Source organism: Trematomus bernacchii, unplaced genomic scaffold, assembly GCF_902827165.1.
Source record: "Trematomus bernacchii unplaced genomic scaffold, fTreBer1.1, whole genome shotgun sequence".
Lineage (NCBI taxonomy): Eukaryota > Metazoa > Chordata > Actinopteri > Perciformes > Nototheniidae > Trematomus > Trematomus bernacchii.
The window spans coordinates 2030934-2053812 of record NW_022987839.1 but is presented as its reverse complement, the minus strand read 5'-3'; the positions used below and the strand labels follow the sequence as shown (position 1 = coordinate 2053812).

Below are 22879 nucleotides of genomic sequence, written 5' to 3'. Positions count from 1 at the left end.
ATCCAATTACAAAGTGTATGCAAGCCATCATTCGTATAATAGTACAACAGCTTGATTGAAGAGATAAATCATGAAAACTGTTTAATACTGAGGCGCCTGTAAAAAGTGTAAACCTGGAGCTGTGTGTTATTCCTCATCTCTCCAACAGATGTCGCCCTAATGTCATCTATTCCAACTTCACTCAGACAAGAGGAATCAACACATAATCCAATGTTCATATTGTAGATACATTTATAGAATATCTTTTTTCTTTACAATGGAATCGATCTGTCACACAAGATGACAAAAAAAAAAAAAAAAAGAGAGCACACGTTACAGTCAATAACCCAAACCTATAGAACATATGATTGTCACTTACTGCGAGTCACAAAAAAAGTACATACTGTGAATAAATAATCTACAGAAATATGTACAATATGCACAACGAGAATTCAAATGGGAGTGCAAATAAAGCTTTGGATCCCTGTACAGGAAATAAGGAAAGCAGATGTAGACTGAGCCAGCTGTCCCCAACACACAGTATGAAGCAATAATCATCGATTTACAGGACATTTAGTAACATTTAGGCTTTGAGCTCCTGCATTAAAAGACTTTTAAAAGTAAAAAAAAAAATAGAGAATAAAATCAACACATTATGTACAGTGTATCGCATTCCACAGAGTATTTAACGCTTATCGTCCAATGAGGATCAAGGCAACAACCACGGGACTACAGGCGGCTGAGAGAGAGCGATGCAGAGAGAAAGAAGGATCCAGAGAGAGGCGGCTCACTGCAGAGCAGAACAAAACAACTTCATTGTGCTCCTGCTGGCTTCCTCAGCCGATACTGACAGAAACAGGCTGCGATATTTAACACTGTACAACTCTGTTACCTTCCCCATTTACACTGACAAGAAGGAAAAGGGGGAGCTGGTCAAAGGAGCTGCATGTATGGTTGTGTGTGGACCTCGCTCCTGTCCAGTTAGCAACACACACACACACACACTTAGCACAATGCACACATGTGAGCTGCAGTCTGCTGTAATGTCCCAATTTTAAAGTCTCTGGTGGGTTCAGCAGCTCCGAGTTACCCAGAGTTCAAGTACTCCAGCGCCACTTCATAGCAAAACTTGTACTGGTCCTAAGAGAAAAGAGGAAACACACCAACATGTTACAGATGTGTATAGTGGGACAAACAAAAAAGGGCATCTGGGGCCCTATAAGGGTCCCAAGCTACATGATGCTCTGATGGAGCACACTAGCAATATTATCCTCCCCTTCCTCCCCCTTATGTACAATCTATGCTGTACAGTTATACTGGAGATTTAAGGCCCGTAATTAGGTATCAGAGCAGGGTCTTTTTCATCTTAGCAGATATTGATCTCAATAAAGTTGTTTTAAAATATTCATACATTACCAAAGTGATCAAATTTGGGACTAGTGCTAATGCTGATACTATGAGTAGTGGGGGTTTCCAAAATAGGTCAGTTGCCTGTTTAAGTATCCATACATTGAGATGTACAAACCAATACAAAAATGAAAAGGGACCAAAAAAAACAACAGAAGAAACTACCAAAATGACTCTCACTAAACACTAGGCTTTTGACATTTTCCCTGCAATTTTTGGTCAATCAATTAAATATTATGAAGGGAATTAAAGACACACAAATCTACAATATAAAATATCATTAAAAAAACCTGCCAAATATTATATGTTAATATTTCTATGAAAGAATTCACCTGCTGTGATCCCCAAATTGTTGAGATGCATAATATCTTAATACAGGAACATGTAAAGTCGACGCACTTGTTGACACCAATAAAGTACAATTTAGGGAACTTAAAGGGGCATTCCACCAATGTCTCATATGACGGTAAATACAATCATTGCAGGTGAGTATGACAATGATGAACAGATGCTTTAAGTTGTATTGTGGACATGTTGGATATAAGCATGTATGGATCTTCACCCATAACAAGGACTAAATATGTAATATATAATATGTATTTTGTGAGTACATACAATCGCTGGAATACCCTCTTTGAATACCCTCTTGAAATACACTCTTTATAGGTCAGACAGAAGCGTTGTTGCATTGCTCCTCACCAGCAGGTCCACCATGTTGGGTTTGTTGTTCCTCAGTGTTTTGACAGCGTGGAAAACATCCACAGAGCGCTGGTGCTGGAGCATCTCACACACAATGCTGATGGCACAGAAAGTCCCACTTCGACCGCCTCCGTTCCTAAAGTTGTCAAAAAGGAACCAAGCATTAGAAAACCACTTTTTATTTAACTTCAATACAGACAAGTTAAAGCTGAGAGGGGTGAGGAAGAGCTTCTGATGCAGTGGAGCTCTTCAGTCAGTAGGTGGAGATGTTTCATTTTTAATGACGTAAAGAAGTGGAATTCTTTGCCAAATGATTGAAAGGGCTGTAAGAACATTTTACATGTATAAAGAAAGCGTAATTAGACAGTATGAAGTTGACTTTTGATTGTGTTCTGGTTTTATGTTTCAGTATTTGTAAGCAACTGTGACTGAAAGAATATTGCTTTTATTTGACTTTTTTATGGTTATTTTCATTTATTTTTTTAAGAAGGGGCAGGTAAAATAAGATTTTATTCTCCCTGCTCCTTTCCACCATGTGGTATAAAAAAAGTGTACATGTTTTGTTTTAAAATAACTTCCATGTGTGGAATAAATAAATGGCAGCACTGTCTTCCCTCTGAGTGTGGTGGTAACTTACAGGCAGTGGACCACAGTGCGCCCCTCGCCTCCGTCGTACTCCTCCTGCCACTTGTCCACCTGTCGGATGAGCTTCAGGAAGGAGCGCTTGGACATGGGCGTGTCTCTGTACATGGGCCAGCCCAGGAACTGGAACTGCTGCACCATCCGGTATCCGTCCTGAGGCTGAAAGGAAGGACACACCGGTTACTCCAGGTTAACACAAAGTAGGATACGGGGGCCGTGGTGGGGGTTAATCGCTGGCGTGCAAAGATGCAATCAGACTGTAAAGATGCAGCTAAGCTAAGCCTCGGTGGCATCAGGAGATGGATAAGGGCCCGAGGAGTCAATGAAGAGATGTGAGAGCAGATAGACGGTCTGATAGATGGGAACACTCACAGCTGGAGACGGAGAGTTAAGATCTGAGCTGCAGACACTCTAAATCACACTCGGACATATGGATCAATAACTCTCGTCAGTGATCATGTGTGATTAGATGCTTTTCCACTTAATGAATGCCTCTGCCGACCAGACGCTGTTATTACACACTCATATGAGGAGGTAAGGAGCTTAGTCAGGTGACGCTGGGATGATTTTCGTGCACTAAATGTCTGCTAGCTCAAAATTAAAAGGGTCAGACGTAGTGAAAAGTCTCTTCAGTGAGAATGTCACAAAATGATTTTAAAAGAAAAGCCAAATTCTGGAAAAAAAGTCACAATCAAAAAAAAGAAGTGACATTTTGAAAAAAAGAAGTGACATTTTGAAAAAAAAGTAACATTTAAAAAAAAAGTCAAATTCTGAGAAAAAGGCATATTTTGAAGAAAAAAAATCTAATTCTGAGAAAAAAGTCAAATTTGAGATGCATTGTGCTCCATGTATGGGTAACGTGCCTCTGTAAATCGGCATGTAACCGTATAATAAACATTATATTCTTTGCAAGCTCTTGTGGGCCACATAAAATGAAGTCGCGGGCCGGATTTGGCCCCCGGGCCTTGAGTTTGACACCCCTGCTCTGGATGGTCGACACTCTGTCGACAGCATTCATAAGGACTTCATTAGAAAGCACTTCTAATAAAAACTGTTCACAGCAAGGTCTACCAATCCGGGGGCCATCTGTGGCAGTCACAGGATGATTACAAGGATTTTAGAGAAACATATTTCCTTATTTTATGGAAATATAGGTAGATTTATTAGACTTTTCCATCAATTTTGTTGTATTCTTGTGACATTTTAGATAAAAAACTCTATTAATGATCAATCTTAGTAGGGAAAGTTTTAGGTTGAGCCGTTTGACAAAAACAAAAAAATTGGAGTCAATATCTCGAAACTTGGACAAATAAAACTCAACCAATTTACATGTCTGGATACGTGTAAGTGAATGTGTTTTTCTGTTATTCGGCTTGACTGACCCCTTCAGGTAGATTCCCTGTCCAGCCATGAGGTGTTTAATTGACGAAACACTCAACATTTTAACTATGTGTAACATTTCCAAAGCCTCTAAAAGACATGTGAGTGTGACTGGAGCGCTCACACCTCGGTCCAATCAGCAGAGCAGTGCGGAGTTAAAGCACAGCGGCCTCGGCACAGCTTGAATGGACAGGCCGGCGAATGCGTGGGACGTGTGAGGTGTGCCGACAGAGAATACATTGGCTGTTGTTATCACCACAGTAGAAAAACAAGTTATAAAAGTTGCAAAAAATGGGCTGTAAAGCAAAAAACGTGATCACATAAATGTAGTGTTTGCTGTCTCCCCTCTATTTGAAGTTTGACCCTCCTGTGTCACCGTACCCGTGCTGCGTTGTAGATCCGAAATATTCTGCTGATGATGTCCTCTTCCAAGTCAGCGGAGACGAACTCCACCTGGATGGGTCCGTGGCGATGGACTCCGTTTTCTGGCCAGTACTGTGGGCACAACTAAACAAAATAGGCACGTACACACACACACAAACATTCACACAGAGATACACACACACAAACATTCACACAGAGATACACACACACAAACATTCACACAGAGATACACACACACACACACAAAGAGATACACACACACAAAGAGATACACACACACACACACAGAGAGAGATACACACACACAGATAGAGATACACACACACAGATAGAGATACACACACACACACACACAGATAGAGATACACACACACACACACAGAGATAGAGATACACACACACACACACACATAGAGATACACACACACACAGATAGAGATACACACACAGATAGAGATACACACACACAGATAGAGATACACACACACAGAGATAGAGATACACACACACACACACACACACACACACACACACACACACACACACACACACACAGAGATAGAGATAGACACACACACAGAGATAGAGATAGACACACACACACACACACACACACACAGAGATAGAGATAGACACACACACACACACACACACAGAGATAGAGATAGACACACACACACACACACACACACACACACAGAGATAGACACAGACACAGAGATAGACACACACACAGAGATAGACACACACACACACACACACACACACACACACAGAGATAGACACACACACACACACACACACACACACACACACACACACACACACACACAGAGATAGACACACACACACACACACACACAACAAAGAAAACGGGAAATGATTCATTAGTTTCAGAATCCAATGACATAACAGTGACAATGATTTCAGCTTCTTACATGTGGATGTACAATAAAACAGCTTTAGGTGAGATTACAAAGACTAAGGACATGAATCACAAGAACAAGAGGCAGAGAGAGAGAGAAAGTGAAGTGCTTTCTTAAAAAAAAGATATCATGAATTGCTTCCTCACAGGAGAACATTCAGACAAAAGCTGAAATATATATTTAAAGGACCAAACATTAAACTCAGATGTGTTCTCAGTGCTCTATAGAGCTTTTTTCTCCAATCAATAGAACCTTTTTAAAGAAAGCAAACACATATAGAAAAACCTTGACTAATTGTTCTCATCTCTGCAAAAAAGTTTTGTTAAAAGATGTTTTTTTTATAAAACTTCTTTGTGAGCCGAGAGAAAATCTGAGAATCTGCTCTGAACAGAAAATGTAAACAGCATTTTATTTTTCTTAAACGATAAATAGACAATATTTTGTCACCTTCACACTGGATAACTGTATTTTTTCAGTGTAGAATAAAGTTATAATCTGGAGTTGTCTACCTATTAGAAAGTATTATAAAATAAAAAGTAATGTAGAAAGCAGAACTTGATTGTCATTGACTGCTCCGGCAGCAGTTTTGAAGAGTGCAGCGGGAGAAATTACCCCCTGCGACAGCATCATAAGAGCTGAAAAAACGCCCCCATTTCCGCTTGTCAGGAGAAAAAGCCCAGTTAAGAACAAGCACCTGCGGAGCCGAACCATCGGCCTCGCAGCAATAAACCTGAGCAGCGGAAGCGTTCACGCACAGATGGACAGATTGTGCAGACAGACATGCAGAGTCATGAACAAACAAGGGGGAAAAGAGACCGCCTGAGAAGAATGCAAATAACAGGCCTGAGCACACGCACATAAATGGACCCCCAAATATACGCTTTGTGTCTGGAACACATTTACAGTCTGTGTGGCAGCACTTTCCAGCTCCCTTTGAGAGCCTGTCAGAGTTTGACAAAGTCAACAGATGCAAAAACAAAAGATGCTGATGGAGAAGATAGTAAGCCTCCCTCGTCTCCATCTCCCCCTTCCCACCTGTGCTGTTTCCCTGGCTGGCTGGCTGGCTGACTGCCTACAGTGAGAATATTGAATGAAAGGCCTTCTCTATGCATCCAGTCAGTCAGTCAGTCACCTAGGGAAAGGGGATTTGGATGGGGAGAGCGAGCCGGGCTTCAGGCTTTGATCCGCAGGTGTTATGACAGAGCCTCGGGCTGAGGAATCTGGATAGTCTCTTCCTCAGGCCTGTCTCTCCGTCTACCTGCGCTTTCATGGCTTCCACTTTGCGGCATCCACCTCATTTCAAACAGACACTGTATATTTGAAATATATCTTTTTCCAGCGCAATGTTTTTTTTAACCCCTGGGTTCATACTGGAAGAAAACAATCTAAAAAAGGAATATCTCTCTGAATCCAGCCCCCACGCTGTCCTTTTCTTTGACTTTATATGATGCAGTCTTGTGATTAAAGGAACTGCTTCATGTGTTTGTCAGTGCGCTTCTTGCCATATCCCTTGAGGATTGTTTTATTTATTGTATGTGTGTTTATGCCCATGTATCAGGTCGGGTTTACCTGCGCTGGGTCCACGTCGTTGAGCATCACTATGGACGTGCAGTGGTAATCCAGCACCAGTCTCCAGAAGTCCTTCACTGTGTTCGGCAAAGGGTGCTGGGTCACGATGAATGCAGACGGCTGCTTGTAACTCTGGGGGGAAATAGAGGAAAAGCAGAAGAAAGATTTGAAACCCTGTCGCTAAATACGCCTCATGCATATTATATTGTAAGAAAGCTGACAATTTACCAAGAATAAACCCCATCACTATTTTAAAATGACCTCCATCCTTTAACCTCCTTTACACTGAGTGCTGTTTTCTAATGGAGATTCCATGTCTCGGGAGATTCTATCAGGACGCTGCACTTTTAATGTGGTTCCTGGATGGTGGTGACAGAGGATCCTGTACCCAAAGGGTCATGTGCTCAATCCAGGCAGGAGCCAAAAAGTCCATCACTGGACCCACGCTTTGTCAAGGTGCTCTTTGTGAGGTCCACACCCTGAAGACATTTAACACTTTAAAATTGCTATTCATTGCTTAAAGGTTTTTTTTTTGTGTGTTGTCCTGTGGTGCTTTCCACTTACTGTGACAGATAGCGCAGCTGTTAATTTAGGACGTGTCAAAGTCAGAAGTAGGGCCAAGTTAAACTACATGGCATTTTCCATTCAAAGCAATGTTGGTGAATAACACAATTCCACCTCAAGGTCTATTCATCTATCAGATATATAATCGGTCCAATTTTGTTACATGATTTTCAATTGCAGATGGAGTTTTCGGTTGTCATGAAATCAGAATAGTATGTATTTAACTTAAAAGCAAAAAGTGAAATATAACAAACCATAGATTTTCCAGAACAGCTTTGAAATGACCTCAACTCAACTGGCCCTACAGTATTATGCTTTTGTATACTCGCCATATATTTGTTATTAACATCTCCACTTGTATAAGAACACTTGTAAGAACAATAAATTAAACCTTGTTTGTAAATGCTTTGTATTTTGTAGGAAGGTGTGAGGCTGGTAAGTGGGCGGAAGAACTATTTCATATTACAGATATTGTTGTTTCTTGTCTTGTGATGTTGTCTCTTTACATCTCACTCTACAACCTGAGGTGTGCATGTGAGAACTTCAAGTACTAAACTGAAGTAAAGTTAAAGCCTAAAGGTTACAGTTCTGCCTTAAGTAGCAGCATTGCCTCTTGTATAAGACGCTGAAACACCAATGTCAGCACTTACAGTAGCCTTAATATCCTGTGATCGGTTCCATTAGCTATCAAAGGCAAAATACCTGCTTTGACATCACTGAATAGCGTTTGACAAGGAAAGCAACATGTGGGAAAGTTTTAGCTCACTCAGCTGCAATTTCATGCCTTGTGACCGAGTGTCAATTTACCACTTTAAAATCACAGGGATTCAGTTAGCAAGAATTAGAATGGGGCTACAATGCTCCTTTTAATGACTCTGTGGAGTGAATAATCCTAAAAGGTTAATCGTTCCTGTAAATTCGTATTCTTTATCAGGATCCCCATTAGCACTAGCTATTCTTCCTGGGGTCCTCACACACACAAAACAAAACAGTTCATCATTTCATGCAATTTACAGTTCTATGAAGTGAAAACTAAAATCCAATTTTAGCCATCATACTGTAAGGCCAAACAAAAGAATACAAATAATTGTACTTAATAATACATACAGTTCAATTTTACTTTATAATACTGACATCATTTATTAGCAACCTTTTGAAATGTACTTGTGAATTTTCCTGAATGATATGGACAGGTAAAGAATTCCAGCTGACCATGGCTCTGTACATGACTGTTTTCTGTCCCATATTTGATTTACATTTGGGTAATAAAATAAATATCGACTCTTACATCCATGAGCGCGGCGTTGATGTAGTTGGAGCTCTCCCCGTCGATGGTGATGAGGAAGGGGAGGCAGCGGTCTGGAGGAAGGACGTCCATGCAGCGGTTCTTCTCGTGGTTCCTGGGCAGCAGGGCGATGCTGCAGTCCTCCACCCGCAGCGTGGGCGTCACCATGTTCAGAGTCTGTCAGGGATGAAGAAGAATCACACGCACCGTCAGACCGGCGCAGGAAGGTAGGCGCTCGGTTCCTGGGTGTGCTAATTATCTCCCAATATGGTAATTAACAATGCAATTCTTTAATCAGTTACATTAGCGATATCTCTTAGTCCCCTGATGCTACTGAGATGAAACTTAAGGGGGGCGATGCATCTCGTATAACACTGATTTGTCCGAGGAGGGGTTCTACTATTAGAGATTAAAGCAAGGTGATATATTTGCTCCTGAACAGAGGTGGGAAGTAGTGGAGTACAGAAAAAAGTACATTTTTCTGTAACAGTACTTTACGACTTTTTACTTTTACATCTTACATTTTAACACAAATACCTGTACTTTGTACTTCTTATATTTTCAAAACAGGTTTGTTCCTTTAGTTTTAATGTGTGTTTGGTGGCGTGATCATTATTATTTAGAGTCATTGCGTGCCTATTGATTTGAACACGATCCGTGTATCCATCATTTCCTGGTCTTCTCTAAAGAAGAGGGACCAATGAAAACGTTGTCATGTTGCCGTTGTTCAGCATCGAAACATTCATTAGCTAACAATGACATTATTGTTCTATTAATATAAAGGGAGGTCAGGTACTCTTTAAAACAGTTGGTAGTTATGCATGTATGTTTATTTAAGTACATTTCGAAGCCCATACTTCTTTACTTTTACTTGAGTAAAGAAGTTTAGTCAGTACTTTTTTTAAACACAAGTATCTGTACTTCTACTTGAGTAAAGGATGTGTACTTTTGCCATCTCTGCTTCTGATTCGCACAGATTGGTCTGCGCCATTCGTCAAGAGACAACATGTTTACTGTTGTTTTGAACTTGTCCTACTCCTGAGATATTGCTTTATTTGCATACAGAGTTTGAATCTCCTCACCCTGAACTCCTCCTTAATGGGGCTGGAGTTGGTCTGGGGGTCCAGGCGGTTCATGTCGTAGTAGACGGAGCGCAGCTGACTGGCAGGGATGGTGGTGTCGCCACAGAGACACGCCTCCAAGATGGCGTCGTGGATGAAGACATACTGCTCCTGCAAAAAACAGCATCCTCATTGCGGATCTATAAGACTTCTTACACTTACGGCAAAAGAGACAATTTCTTTTTTACCAAGCAGAAGCGGCAGAAATGCATCACTGTTCCTCTGCCTTTTTACCAGAAGTATTCAATGACCTTTCCGTGACCTTACCATGATTATTCTTTCCCCCTGAGGCAGTTTCTATGACTAATATTTGTCATTGTCTGTGTTCAAAGGTTACATTACATAATTTAGCATATTCTTGGTACAAAGCTGATTTCATTCTGTTATAAAACCCAGACTTTCATGACATTTTTATAAACCTTAGAGGCCTGGAAGAAGGCTTTTTCTGAAATTCAATGACCTTTTTCAGTTTTTGAGGACCACGTCAAACTGTGGTGACCTTGGCCAAACCTCATCGGGTTTTTGCAAATGATTTTGTCAAGGCTTAAAACAAGGCTGACGTTTACACACAAAACGAAAAACACCCTGCTTTCCCAACTTCCTGCAGAGCAAAACTGGAAATCGCGACACATTTCCTCCTCCTCGCATCAGTCACTCAAGCAGTGGACGTGGTGACACAGCTTGAGGCTTGATGCAAATCTCTTCTGAAGTGACATTTCCAGCTGACACTCCCTTGTCACTTCGGACCAAAATCCGCACACTTGCACAGGGGTCACTGATTTACAGATTTACGGGGAAACATGTGTTGCCATTTGTTAAGTCGGGTGCAGAACCTGAACTGCTGACCCGAGTGTTTCACTATACTCAGGCTGGGTCGGCGGCAACACGGCTCTCAAACAGGAATCAACAGATTGATAGATCCTATCTGAGCTCATAAACTATAAACAACAACAAGGCTTTTCATTTCCGCGGACAGATTAAACCACGTTGGAGGGTTGGTGTCTGGCCGCGGGCTCAACAGCCGTGCCAACAAGCCTGAAACACCTGCGAGGGGAAACGCACACATACACACACACACACTTTGAAGGTCACTGAATTTGAGGAGAGTGACTCAGGGTGAACAACATTTGGTCTCCAGTTACTCAAATCCCAATTCGGACGTCAACGATGAAGCATTTGCCCATTAAGTCCAATGACGCCTGTGATTTAGAGGGAATTACGGTGAAATGGAGCATCCAACGAGACGATGGACACCTCCAGATGGCCCGTGTTCAGGAAAGCACAAAGTCCATTGGGTAGCCCACACTAGTATAAAGATGGAGGATGAGCTCGGGGTGTTTTCAGACGCCAATACCAGCTAAATGATCTAATTTACCCGCATTTAAACCTTTTTTATTATAGCATGTAATGCCAAGCACTTGTGTTTAGCTTCCTGGGAAATAGTTGGGGTGTTCTATAAATGTCTTATGTGAGAAATCATAAAAATGTAACTATAAATTCATATGTGAAAATATAAACATCTTATATTTAAAACAGGTTAAAGTGGACCTATCATGCTATATTTGAATAATATAGTGTAGGACGATACCTATATAAGGCATATTTATACTTTTTTTTTTTCAAAATACCAAACAGATCATGCATTTTAGCCATGCCTCATTTCGCTCAATTTGAAAAACTTTAGCTCTGTTTTTGCAAGGGCAGATTCTGTGAGAACAGCACCACCTACAGGCCTGGCATATGTACTACAGCGTCTCCAGCGCTTTCGAACGGCAATGGCCGTGGCTGTCTCCTCCTGATTGGTGGAGTTGGCCCAATAGCCGTAGCGCCACTGTCCTGACGTCAGGACAGTGTTCAAATCTGGATCAGTTTTTATCAGATCCGTTGCAGCCCCTTTTTTAGAGATTTGGGTATGGAGGAAAATAGAGAGGGTTGTGTTTTCTGACACTTGGTGAGTTCCCTGGAACACGGGGACACATATTCATGTATAAAAGACGTACAAAAGTGCATTTTGCATGATAGGTCCCCTTTAAAACAAGAACCCAGAGCATTTACAGCCCTACAGACGTCACATGGAGGTCAGTTATAATGTGGACAGTTTGTTATATAATAAAATATATTCCTACTAAAAAATGCACTTGAACTGGCACTTGAAAATGACTGACGGCGAAAAATTAAAACTAATTATACTGCATTTTAAAAGATAATGGGCATCATCAGTCACTGGCAAACTGGAAAAAAATCCCTACAGATTGGATCACTTAGTCTGCAGATATATTGACTAATAAATGTCAGGTAATGATTTATTTCCCCTGAATAAAAAACACAAAAGAGCTTCTTTCTTTGCTTTTGTTCTGGAGCACCAGAGGAGCGGGGCTTATGTTTAGTAATCCTCGCAGAATCTAGTTAATCCACATTTGATGGCAACAGCCTGCCGTTCTGAATCCTCACTTTTCCTTTTACTCATGGAGAGTCACAGTGGGACAGATGCACCGTACCTCAGTCTGCACCATGTTGACCCTCCGTGAGCGCAGCTCCCTCACACAGTTGTAGATATCGACCACCCCCTCTCTCTCCGCCATGTCCAGCATGATGTCGATGACGATGAAGCAGCCGGTCCGCCCCGCCCCGGCACTGCAGGGAAACACACATTGGACACTTCAGCGGTGCCATACATGTAGAAACCACTGTTTCTTTTAGGAAACCTACAGTTTTACATAATTAAAATATTTGAAGTATTGTCACTGTACTTGAAGTCAGCAATTCTTTTTTTCTTAGAGACTACTGAAAACTAATGTGCACAAATATCATATCATGTATTTATTTTGCTATGTATATAAATGTCATGTTCTTAAATGTTGAATGTGAGGGACTACGGATGGAAACTAGCTCAAAGCTAAAATCCGGCATGTTTACGTTTTTAAAGCATTATTTGTTTTAAATGTTCATCAATGTGCACTGTCCCTCGTCACATAAATGATTAAATTAAAAAAAAATATATATATAGACTTTGGAAGACAAAATGATTGTTTCTACAAACAAGAAGACTGACAATCAAAGTATGTTAGGAGGAAAGAGTGTTACTTTCTTACAACATATTGGCTATGATCTACATGTATGCACAGATACTCTCCACATTGCTGAGAACTGCAGATTTGATTTTGTTTTAAGATATTTAAATATTGTCGAAAATGTTCGCAGGCTGGAGACGTTACTTCGTACTTTGCTTATCTTGTGGCCCCAACTGCTAATGTTTAAAATCTGAGGCTTTAAAAAACTGTGGAGAGTAACATCAACTACCTAGTAGGACAGAGAACATGCATACACAAACATACACTGACAGGTGAGACAGAGGATAACCTAACGTATGAAACAGAGTGGTCTTTGCAGTGCACACCAACCTGCAGTGGACCACCATGGGCCCAGCGTTGGTCAGGGTCTTGGACTTGACTCTCCTAATGAATCCCAGCAGGCCCGTGGCGTGATAGGGAACCCCGTGGTCTGGCCAGCCCGTGAAGTGAAACTGTCGGATCTCCCGAATCTCATGAGCCCCTCTCTGAGGAGCAGAGTCATCATGTTAAACACACAGAGCAGAGCAGTGTTTGGAGAGAACAGCAGATACAGTGTGCAGACGATGTGAGAGGTCCTTCTTCAGCAAATACAGAGTCAGATTGAATACAAACACACACTTCATGGAGGAAAATCGAGGAGCAACGTTTTCATTATCTGACAGCAAACAGGATGTTCAAGGCTGCCAAAACCTTTTCTTGAGCTTTAGTACAGGAGCATTTCTCTTGTCACGCCTCCGCTCCAGGAACACAGGATTGTGTTGTTACATCTATAAACCTTTACATATATCTAATATATATTTGCAGTTTACGTAAGTTTGAATTTAGATTACATTTATAGGTGGATTCTACCTGTTGCTTTGGGTTATAAAGAGACACACTTAACTATAACGTGATTGTAAACTAAAGAACTGTTTGTACTTCAACATTTAAAGTTAGGGTCTGAATTGGTTCCACTTTTTAAATTGAATAAGACAAAGTGATCATTACATGCTGTCCTTACTTAGCAACTGTCACCTGCATTGTTCACATGGTCTGTTTCTTTTTACATCCCCTTAGGAAAGTCTCACTTCCTCAAGGTACTTTGTCTGGTTTTTGAATTGATTATATCATCTTTCATATTATTCTGGAGGCATGCATTTTCGTTTGAACAGTGCTGGCGAAATTTGTTAAAATCTTTGTGTTGCTTCCAACCCATTCATCTCAGTGTGAAGCTGCATGCCTTTCTGCCAACGATACAATGTGAATACCAATGCCATCCAATATTCAAATAATGGCCTTAAAATCTAAGTGTGTTATATAAAAAGTTGAAAAAAGGCAAGATCTTGCAGCAAATCATTGCGTTTTCTTTGCTATTATTTTCAAGCGATATTTGACGAGACATTTGGCAGCACAAGTAATATTGCCATGACCTTGTTTAGTATGTTTTTATAAAATAAACATAAGAGGAAACAGCATAAAGTACTTTTCAAAACAAGTCAAGGTAGCAGAGAACATTTTAAAGAGGTACTTATGAAATAAGCACATAACCCGGAACTTATTGAACCTAACTGCACAATAGAAAAGGGTTAAGGTCTGGAGCACATGTCTGAATGTTGTGTAAAACCTCTTAGTGGACAAAAGACGTTAAAAAGTGTACCTTCTCCACAGCGAAGGTCCTGATGACATACTCTGACAGCAGCTCAGTCTCTATCAGCGTCACCTTGATGTCTCTGTAGATCTCAGTGTCATCGGGCCAGTACTTACAGCACTTCACCTGAGAGTGACAGAAGCAAGTGTTTCATAAGCACATGCACACAATACTGTTTACTAATTGCAATGCATTTAAAACAAGCTTTTATTTCATATTAGAATGTCTGCACGCTATCATTTTCCCATAAAGGTGATTGCCACCCTGCATTTGCCATCTGATATGTCAGTGTCTGAGACATTTCTCTGAAGCCAAGATGAGATTTGCTTCGTATTAGTTTCAACCCCTGGTCAAGGACCTGCTGTAAATGGGAATCTTGCGTATCGACGGTGAGCTCATTCTCACATTATTACTTTTTCATTCCCATCGATAATGTGAAAATGAGTGTAAAAGTAGACTGTGGAGAAGCTGGAAGAGAGGAGAATAGACGCTGAGGGACGGGGTGAGATTTGTCCACCTTAAGTATTTGACTACCAGTACGGAGAAAAAGGACAAAACATTAAAAAGACTATGTTCTACAATTGGATGAGGGAGATATAATGACAATCCAATAACGAGATGAAATAATAAACTCTCAGCTGTTTAAAACAGATTTCCCAACAGAAATCTAAAACATCCCACTGGAAATATTACTCGTATTAGGTATCATAACAGTGTAAAACCCCCCCCCCCCCCCACCCCCCGTTCAATTAAACTGTTGATACTGAAGGAGTAAGGCTGGTAATAGAGATTGAGATCATGGAGGTATATCAGAGAATGATAATTTTTGATGAGGGATAAATGCGACATCAGCCACAACTAGATTCAATTTTCATTTCTGGAGTCTACGCGCGCTGATTAGGAATGAAATGAGATTTTGGTTTGTGGAGTGACACAGACAGACGGGGACTTTCAGGTCCTTCTCTCTGACACCCCGATGACTAATCCCCGATGACAATCACAAATCCACCGTCCGCTTCCAGCCAGATTGAATTAGGCAAAAGCCATTACCTTATTAGATCACTCTGAATCAGGCGCCTGATTTTTTGGGGGGGAATCAGCCTTTGGGCTAAATTATGCCAGCATACACACAGATGTTCTTTTTTTTGTGGGTCCACTTATGTGTATTTTTATTTTTATTATTTTTTCATGGCACTTGGAAAAGAAGCACAAGGTAGCATCACCTCAACACACACACACACAAACAACCTTACAAACCAAATCTCTCATACATCAAAGTACGCCGAGCGCCGCCCCTGTGTGTGAGCCAGCGGGGTACAGAGGCTGCGTGTGCCAGGATTTCCCAGAGTTCATCAGCAACTGTGCCGAGCAGATGGCCCACTGTGATATGGCGGAGTGATTTTATGAGGCCCCTCCGAGGAGCCACCGTCACTGTGACCAACTGTGCCTACCGCCCGCCATTGGACAAGGATCATATAACAGACGGTTAGGGGGCCGGGGCCCTCGGAGGACGCTCCGCAGCTAAGCAGGTGTGGAGAAGGTGTGGGGCGGGCTGGGCTCAGCTACTGTAGAGGAACGGCCTAATGAGGTACCTAGAGATCGGTCCATGAATCATTATCAGCTCTGCTACATTTAAGCCCCCACCAAAAATGCACATCAGCGGAATCAAGGTGTGCCTGTGTTTAAAGGGGCTTTCAGAGTGAATGTGCTTACAATTCTTGGAGTAAAAATCCCCTGGCAGTCAAAGCATTACACTCTACGCTAATACCTTCATTTTCTCTTGATTATAACCTCACCATGAGGAACTACAGTGCGACTTAAGTGGAACAAATTAGGACTGAAGTAGGGCTCTTTTTTTCTTTCTTTGAGGCAGACCACATGCTATAGCGAACAAAAAAAGAGAGTCAAGGTTCTACGATTAGTTCGAACATTATGAAGCATCTTTGCCACTCACTAGCAGTCCTCTTTTGTCCAATGAGGATAACATTAAGGGATATTTCTGGTAGGAGCTGCCGGCTACGACAGCGGAGTGTAATCTCCTGTTATAGAGCCACTCAGATGAAACAGTACTCAGTTGCCTGGATGCCTCTCTGGTAATGAAGGCCATCAATCAGTTTCTTCTCACTTCTCACTGATCAGATGGAAAAAGAGCTGGCGGCATGCGAGACCTGCGCCTCACACTCACACACGCACACACACACACACACACACACACACACACAGACAGAAACATCTGGGTACTGATGTTCAAACACACAAAGGCACTTAAAAAAAAGATGGCTGCGTTTGCCTTGAGATACAATCAGGCTGTCAGCCGTCCGGGGGCAAGGTAATCTTATTTGAGATCAGCGGTTGGAGTGAACATTGAATGAATACCCACCCTGCCCACTTCCACCAGGTTGGTCACCATGACGATCGCCGCCGTGTTCTCCTGCCACACCATCCTCCAAAAGTCAAACACTGTCTCCTGCATGGGGCCTTTAAAAAAAAAAGAGAGAAGAGAGTATTTGTGAGTTAGTAAATTGCACTTACAGTCCTTTTATTACATCATGTATTGATCCTAGTCCCTTTTTATAGTGTTCTTTGCAACAGAAGCCATTTCCTTTTTTGACTAAATCCAGTTATTCTGTCCTCTTGACCTTTTTAACATCTGAGTTTGTAGATGTATACTCTGTCATGGTGCATTGTATTTGGATTAACTACAGGAGGTTTCTTTAATCTGTCAATACATATACTTTATGGCCAAAATATTCAGACTCACAGACAGAGTACTTTGCTACCTGAACATTTGAATTTCAATTAAGAATTCTATTAAAATATCACTGTAGGAAGGTGTTGATATTTCAATAAAATGGAATTTAAGGTGGTTGTCCGACTCTTTAAAAAAGGCCCATACCAAACAAAACTAAATAATGTATGAGTGTTCACATCATTTTCTAATCTTACAATACTAGCTAAAAGTGAAAATTATCCATAGAGCCAGGGAGAACAGTTTATAAACAGTAATACACAGAATTTTCAATCTACACAACTCTCCCTGCATTAATCTTATGATTCGTATCATGTTTAATTTAAACGCATTATTCATCACTTCCTTTAAAAAAGACTATTTGTATGTATTATTCACTTCACTGTGATGTTTTTTATGCAGTGGCGACATGTTCACCGTTCACATGTTGCTTCTGTCTTCAGAGGCAGAAAGAGAAGCAGATCAACTTGCACACAATAAACACACACACAGGGGATTTGAAGGTATTACAGTGCTGCAGCAACAATGCAGTTTATAGAGCATTTCCCCTCCATTTTCCCTTCTTGGATGGGGCATTGAAAACCATGTCAAACCAGATTTATTTATAGTGCTTCCAATAACAGATTCATAGCAAAGTGCTTACTCTACAGCGGAGGGTTTAACTACAGATGAAAACAAGTGAGTGTAAATAAATCACACATTTAAAGATGAGACTAAAGCCTGTGTGTGCGCCTCTCTGTGTGTGTGTGTGTGTGTGCGCCTCTCTGTGTGTGTGTGTGTGTGTGTGTGTGTGTGTGTGTGTGTGTGTGTGTGTGTGTGTGTGTGTGTGTGTGTGTGTGTGTGTGTGTGTGTGTGTGTGTGTGTGTGTGTGTGTGTGCATGGCAAAGCTCAAGGTAATTACCACGAAACCTCATCTGCTCAACACCAACCTTTCCACTGAACCAGACCCTACCGTGTCTGCTGAACATCAAAATAAATGAGCAGCGAGCCATTGAATGCCTCCAATATTTAAAACTCCACTGAGCAATAATTGTGCATTGATAGGATTTTAATTATTATTCTGGTTAATTAAAATTATTAATATTAGTTTTAATCAAGCACCAAGTGGAGAAAAAAAATTACTTCTGACAAATTAATTAGTGAATGCAAATCTCTGCAGTTGTGCATTCTCCTGCGATGGGCCAAATTACCTGGAGACATGACAAATTATTCAGACACACACTGAGACACGGCACAGACACAACTTTCAGTCATCACTGTAATTATTTGGTAAATAAATTAAATAACCTTTAAGGCCCTTTGAATCCTGTTAAAAAACAGGTCATGTAAATCAATTGAGTTATTTTTACAGGCTTTTGGCGGACAGCGTTTGGTCAGTCTCCAAGTTCTGATTTAAAATTAAATACTTTTTTAATGGTCATTTAAAGGGCACAAGTAATTGTACTAGAACATGTTTACATACTTTAATGTTAAAAAAACTATTATTTTTCCCATACAGTCTTTCAAAATATTACCGCATCACGTCAGTCTGAAAGGCTGAATGTTGATGCCTGTCTCTTTAAGCCCTATCTTAAATATACCCTTTAAAAGAGACAAACAAATCTTAGTTTTGAAGCATCGAAATGTTGGTTAACATGCATCAGGAATGTTGCAATTTTTTAGAAAATTAAACATTAGGCCACATGGAAGCACTTATGAATAATACAACTTACTGTGGAATATTACTGAAATAAAATGGTTGGTTTACTGCTTAAACGGGACACATATGTCCCAATGTCTTCACTTATTCAAACATTGACTGATATATGCTGTTTTCATAGAGGTAAGAAGACATTTGCTCTTACTCTTCTCAAAATTAAGGAGTTAGGGTTATCTTCTAGCTAGTAGTTAAAACTACAACATTATGGCGGATCTCAAACTAGGGATGTTTGTATCTCTATCATGTCCAATTAGCAAATCAAGGTAAAAGCGCTCTTAAAAAAAAAGCTTTGTTGCATATAAACAGTATTTAATCTTTTGATCATTCAGTGGAGAAGTTATGAGACACCAGTTGCAGCAGCTCCAGCATCCTTTCCCATTATTGAAGTGTTTGTGTTCCTTATTGGGTTTCGTCTTCTGCAACAACCTAATTTCCCTCAGGGGATCAACAAAGTGCCATCACCATTTTAATGACTCGATTGATCAACCCATGTTTTGATTTGCTTTCTGTGGTGCCTAAACTGTTTTTTAACGGTCTATCCTCCAACTGTACTCAAGCACAGCCTCATGCAACATAGTTTAAATCAATTTCTGCCAAACTGTGCAGTGAATTTTGAGAGACTTCTTGCAGAACAAAAAGATAAATGACTCCAAATGATCCCCACAATCATGTCTCTGCAGCCAGCCCATTTTCTCTGGAAACATTTAGCAGAGAATAACAGTTGATGTTTGTTAAATTAAGAATTGAACTTCTGCTCACTTATTTCCATCCCAAATTGGATAGCTCAACATTTTGGAACAAAACTCAATATTTTCCATTTTTATTCCCACATTTCGGCTGCTATGCAGAAGGTGCTTTGTCTCGATTGTAACTGCAAGACCTCAATCTCCAATTCCAGTCACTACCAGCCTCTCCAATAACTGATTGAACCACCCACTCGGCTTCCTCCTACACTTGTCCCCGAAGGGAGGAAATGCACTGCTGAGAAGTTTGCGAGAGGAAGACTGAGAAGCAGGACAGCTGGTGTGTAGGACTTCAGGAATACAATAACACTTGGCATTGTGTGGCAAATCATCCAATGTGAGGCTCCTGCCAAGCTTCAGCCAGCCAATTTATGTTCGCATATACACGAATAGATGCAAAATAGGTGAAGAGCAGACGGTAAGTAGTGCTGAACTTGATGACAAGTTAGGAAGCGAGTGAGTTTGGCACCTGATGAATTGGTTTATAAGAAAAAAATGGTCACAAACATAAACAATGGTGACGACAAGAAGGAAATTGATATCTATAAGGCTCATTCTCTACTTTTTCAACCATTAACATAGAATGACATTAGAGCAGACCTTTCCATTCAACTCTAGATAGCATGATAATCAGAGTGGCGGCCATTTGTATGTGTTTGGTACACATTGCAAAGAACTACGACCGTTGAAGTGGGGTACTTCCGTAAATCAACTTGCTAAAATTAGCTTACTACTCGCCTACTTACTTACTTATGGTTTTGCAGCAATTGCAAGTACTTTCGTAAAGTGTAGTACAAAGAATAGAGTTGCGTCTTTTGCGCATAATCACCATTTCATTGCCTCTAGAGGGGAATTACAGTAAGGCTTGCTGAATTTCATTGCTTTTTATTTTCTACTGAATGTGACAAACCTTACAGCCCCACTGACATGTTTTGTCACCATAACAACTAACAACAATTGCCATTTCTACAACGAGCACCGACTCAAACACAAACAATAGTGATGATCAGAATGAAATTGGATTTTTCTAAAGGCTCGTTCTTTTGTGTTTCTATGAAAGAAATAGAATGACAGTTCAAATCAGGACAGTATGGTCAGAGTGGCAGCAATTTGTATGTGTACCTTTGCAAAGAACTATGATCATTGCATGGGTCGAATTTAGCTAAAAGTAGCTGATTCACTGAGGTTAGGTTTTAAGCAAGGAGAGGCTCCATCTCCAATGCCTTGCAGCCGAGAGGAATTAAGGATGAAGTCACTTCATATTTCTTCATGTTTTCTATTGAATGTGACACTTTTGGGCTGACATGTCTTCTCACCACAACTAACAGCAATTGCCATTCGTACAACAGGCATGACATTTGCCCTTTTAAGTTGTTCAAGAAAGAAATTGGTTTGAGAGATCACTCGAGGAACTACGCGGTGAGAGCACTGTTTCTACGAGCGGCGTGAAGTCTAGTTGAAGAAGTTTGGAGGAGGCACTTCACAGAGGAAGTACACCAGTAGAAGCTTCACTTCCAGCTGTCAGAGTGCTGATGCTGCTGCAGCCGACGCTGTGTTTTGGGACCGGGCCTGTTCCTCCTCAGAAGCGATGAGTGTGACAGCTGTAGAAGTCCCCCAGCCAGGTACGCCGCAACACTCCCGATCAACGTGCGCGCAAACACACTCTCAGACAAACACACAGGCGCTGTGTTCCCTCTTGCCCATTAATATTACATGCAGCAGACTCTGGCATAATGTACACTCACTTATCATTGATTTGCTCTCTCTCTCTTTTTTCCATCTCCAACCCCCCGCCCCCGGTGGGCTTTGAGATGTTAACCTGTAAATAATAAAACTTTTGCGATGCTGGTGACATTTGGTGCTTGTGAAGGAGGGGAGGGAAGAGCGGAAAAGACCAGAGGGGGAACGCTTGATGAAATTGAACCCTTCGCCACATCATGAATATTTTCCACATCACCAGGAGGATGCAGGGACTTATCGGAGCCGTTTGCACCCCGGCTTCAGTGTAATTCACAGTCTACACCAGGAGGAAGCTCATGTCTGATCGGTATTTAAATGATCCGCAGGACATAAAAATGGACAGAGGCAAGGCGGCAAACTGGGAGGGCTGAGCCGCATGCACACGCTCAATTTCGCTAAGTAGGTGAGCTGTGGCTGGCGTTGAATTACTCAGAGTCAGTTGTGGTATTCCTCCAGCAAAGAAAAAAATCCCTGGATGAGAGAATGACCTACATAATGAGTAGCGGAGCTGAGGTGATGAGGCTTTTATGGAGTGACAGCTGTTCTACCTGCCGTTGTCACCTTGACGGAGCAAAGGGACTCATCAATAAAACCCAAAGTAATGAGTGTCATTGTAGTTTATAGCATAAGAGAACAGGGACAACGTTACGCCACCCGTCTGCCATATTAAGCACATCCTAAACCACCCCCACAACCAATTTATGGGTAAGATATTTTAGCTTATCCAGCACTATGTCATCACTTTCTGAGCTACCGCTGGTCCCAATGGGCATGAGTTGAAGTGTCACTCACTGAAAAACTTTACTGGGGAAAGAGAAGAGACTACTTCCTAAAATTTTTTTTCGCCAACTGTGCCAATGCCCAGGTGCTTTTTTCAGGTGCTACAGTATGCAGTTTTTCTGACTGAGAGAGACTCGTCTGTGTGTGCGCTCCTATCATCTCTGCTGCTCTCTGCTCAGTGTCAGCAGACTGAGCCTTCCTTCCTGTCAGTCTGCTGGAGCCGATGATGAATTATAAAAGCGCCCGCTCTCCCAGAGAATACAGATGTTTCCACACACACACACACACACACACACAACTCCCCTCTTATGTGCTGGATGGCTCTACAGAGGGCTTGCGATACTGTTGTTGGAAAATGAGCACTTATTATGCAAGCTCAACGAGAAAACAGGCGCTAATTAATTTGAATGGAAACACGTTTGGCTTCTTGTGCTTTTCATCTTGGAGAGGGCTTCTTCGACTGCTGATCTCCATATGAATATGTTTAAATGGAATATGCCATGCTCTTAATGAC

The 22879-nt window shown here is 41.2% G+C and overlaps 1 protein-coding gene across 1 annotated transcript in view; it reads right to left on the bottom strand.

Moving 5' to 3' along the window:
* Nucleotides 1-213: 213 nt before the first annotated feature.
* The window catches only part of LOC117500252 (receptor-type tyrosine-protein phosphatase mu-like), a 154319-nt gene continuing 131653 nt past the window's right edge, over nt 214-22879 (bottom strand). The window contains 11 exon segments of the mRNA XM_034153057.1: nt 214-1119; nt 2086-2221; nt 2723-2886; nt 4489-4614; nt 6987-7118; nt 8839-9012; nt 9918-10067; nt 12455-12590; nt 13358-13512; nt 14664-14780; nt 17035-17132. Of these exon segments, the coding sequence (XP_034008948.1) occupies nt 1066-1119; nt 2086-2221; nt 2723-2886; nt 4489-4614; nt 6987-7118; nt 8839-9012; nt 9918-10067; nt 12455-12590; nt 13358-13512; nt 14664-14780; nt 17035-17132 (1442 nt within the window). The 3' untranslated portion in view covers nt 214-1065.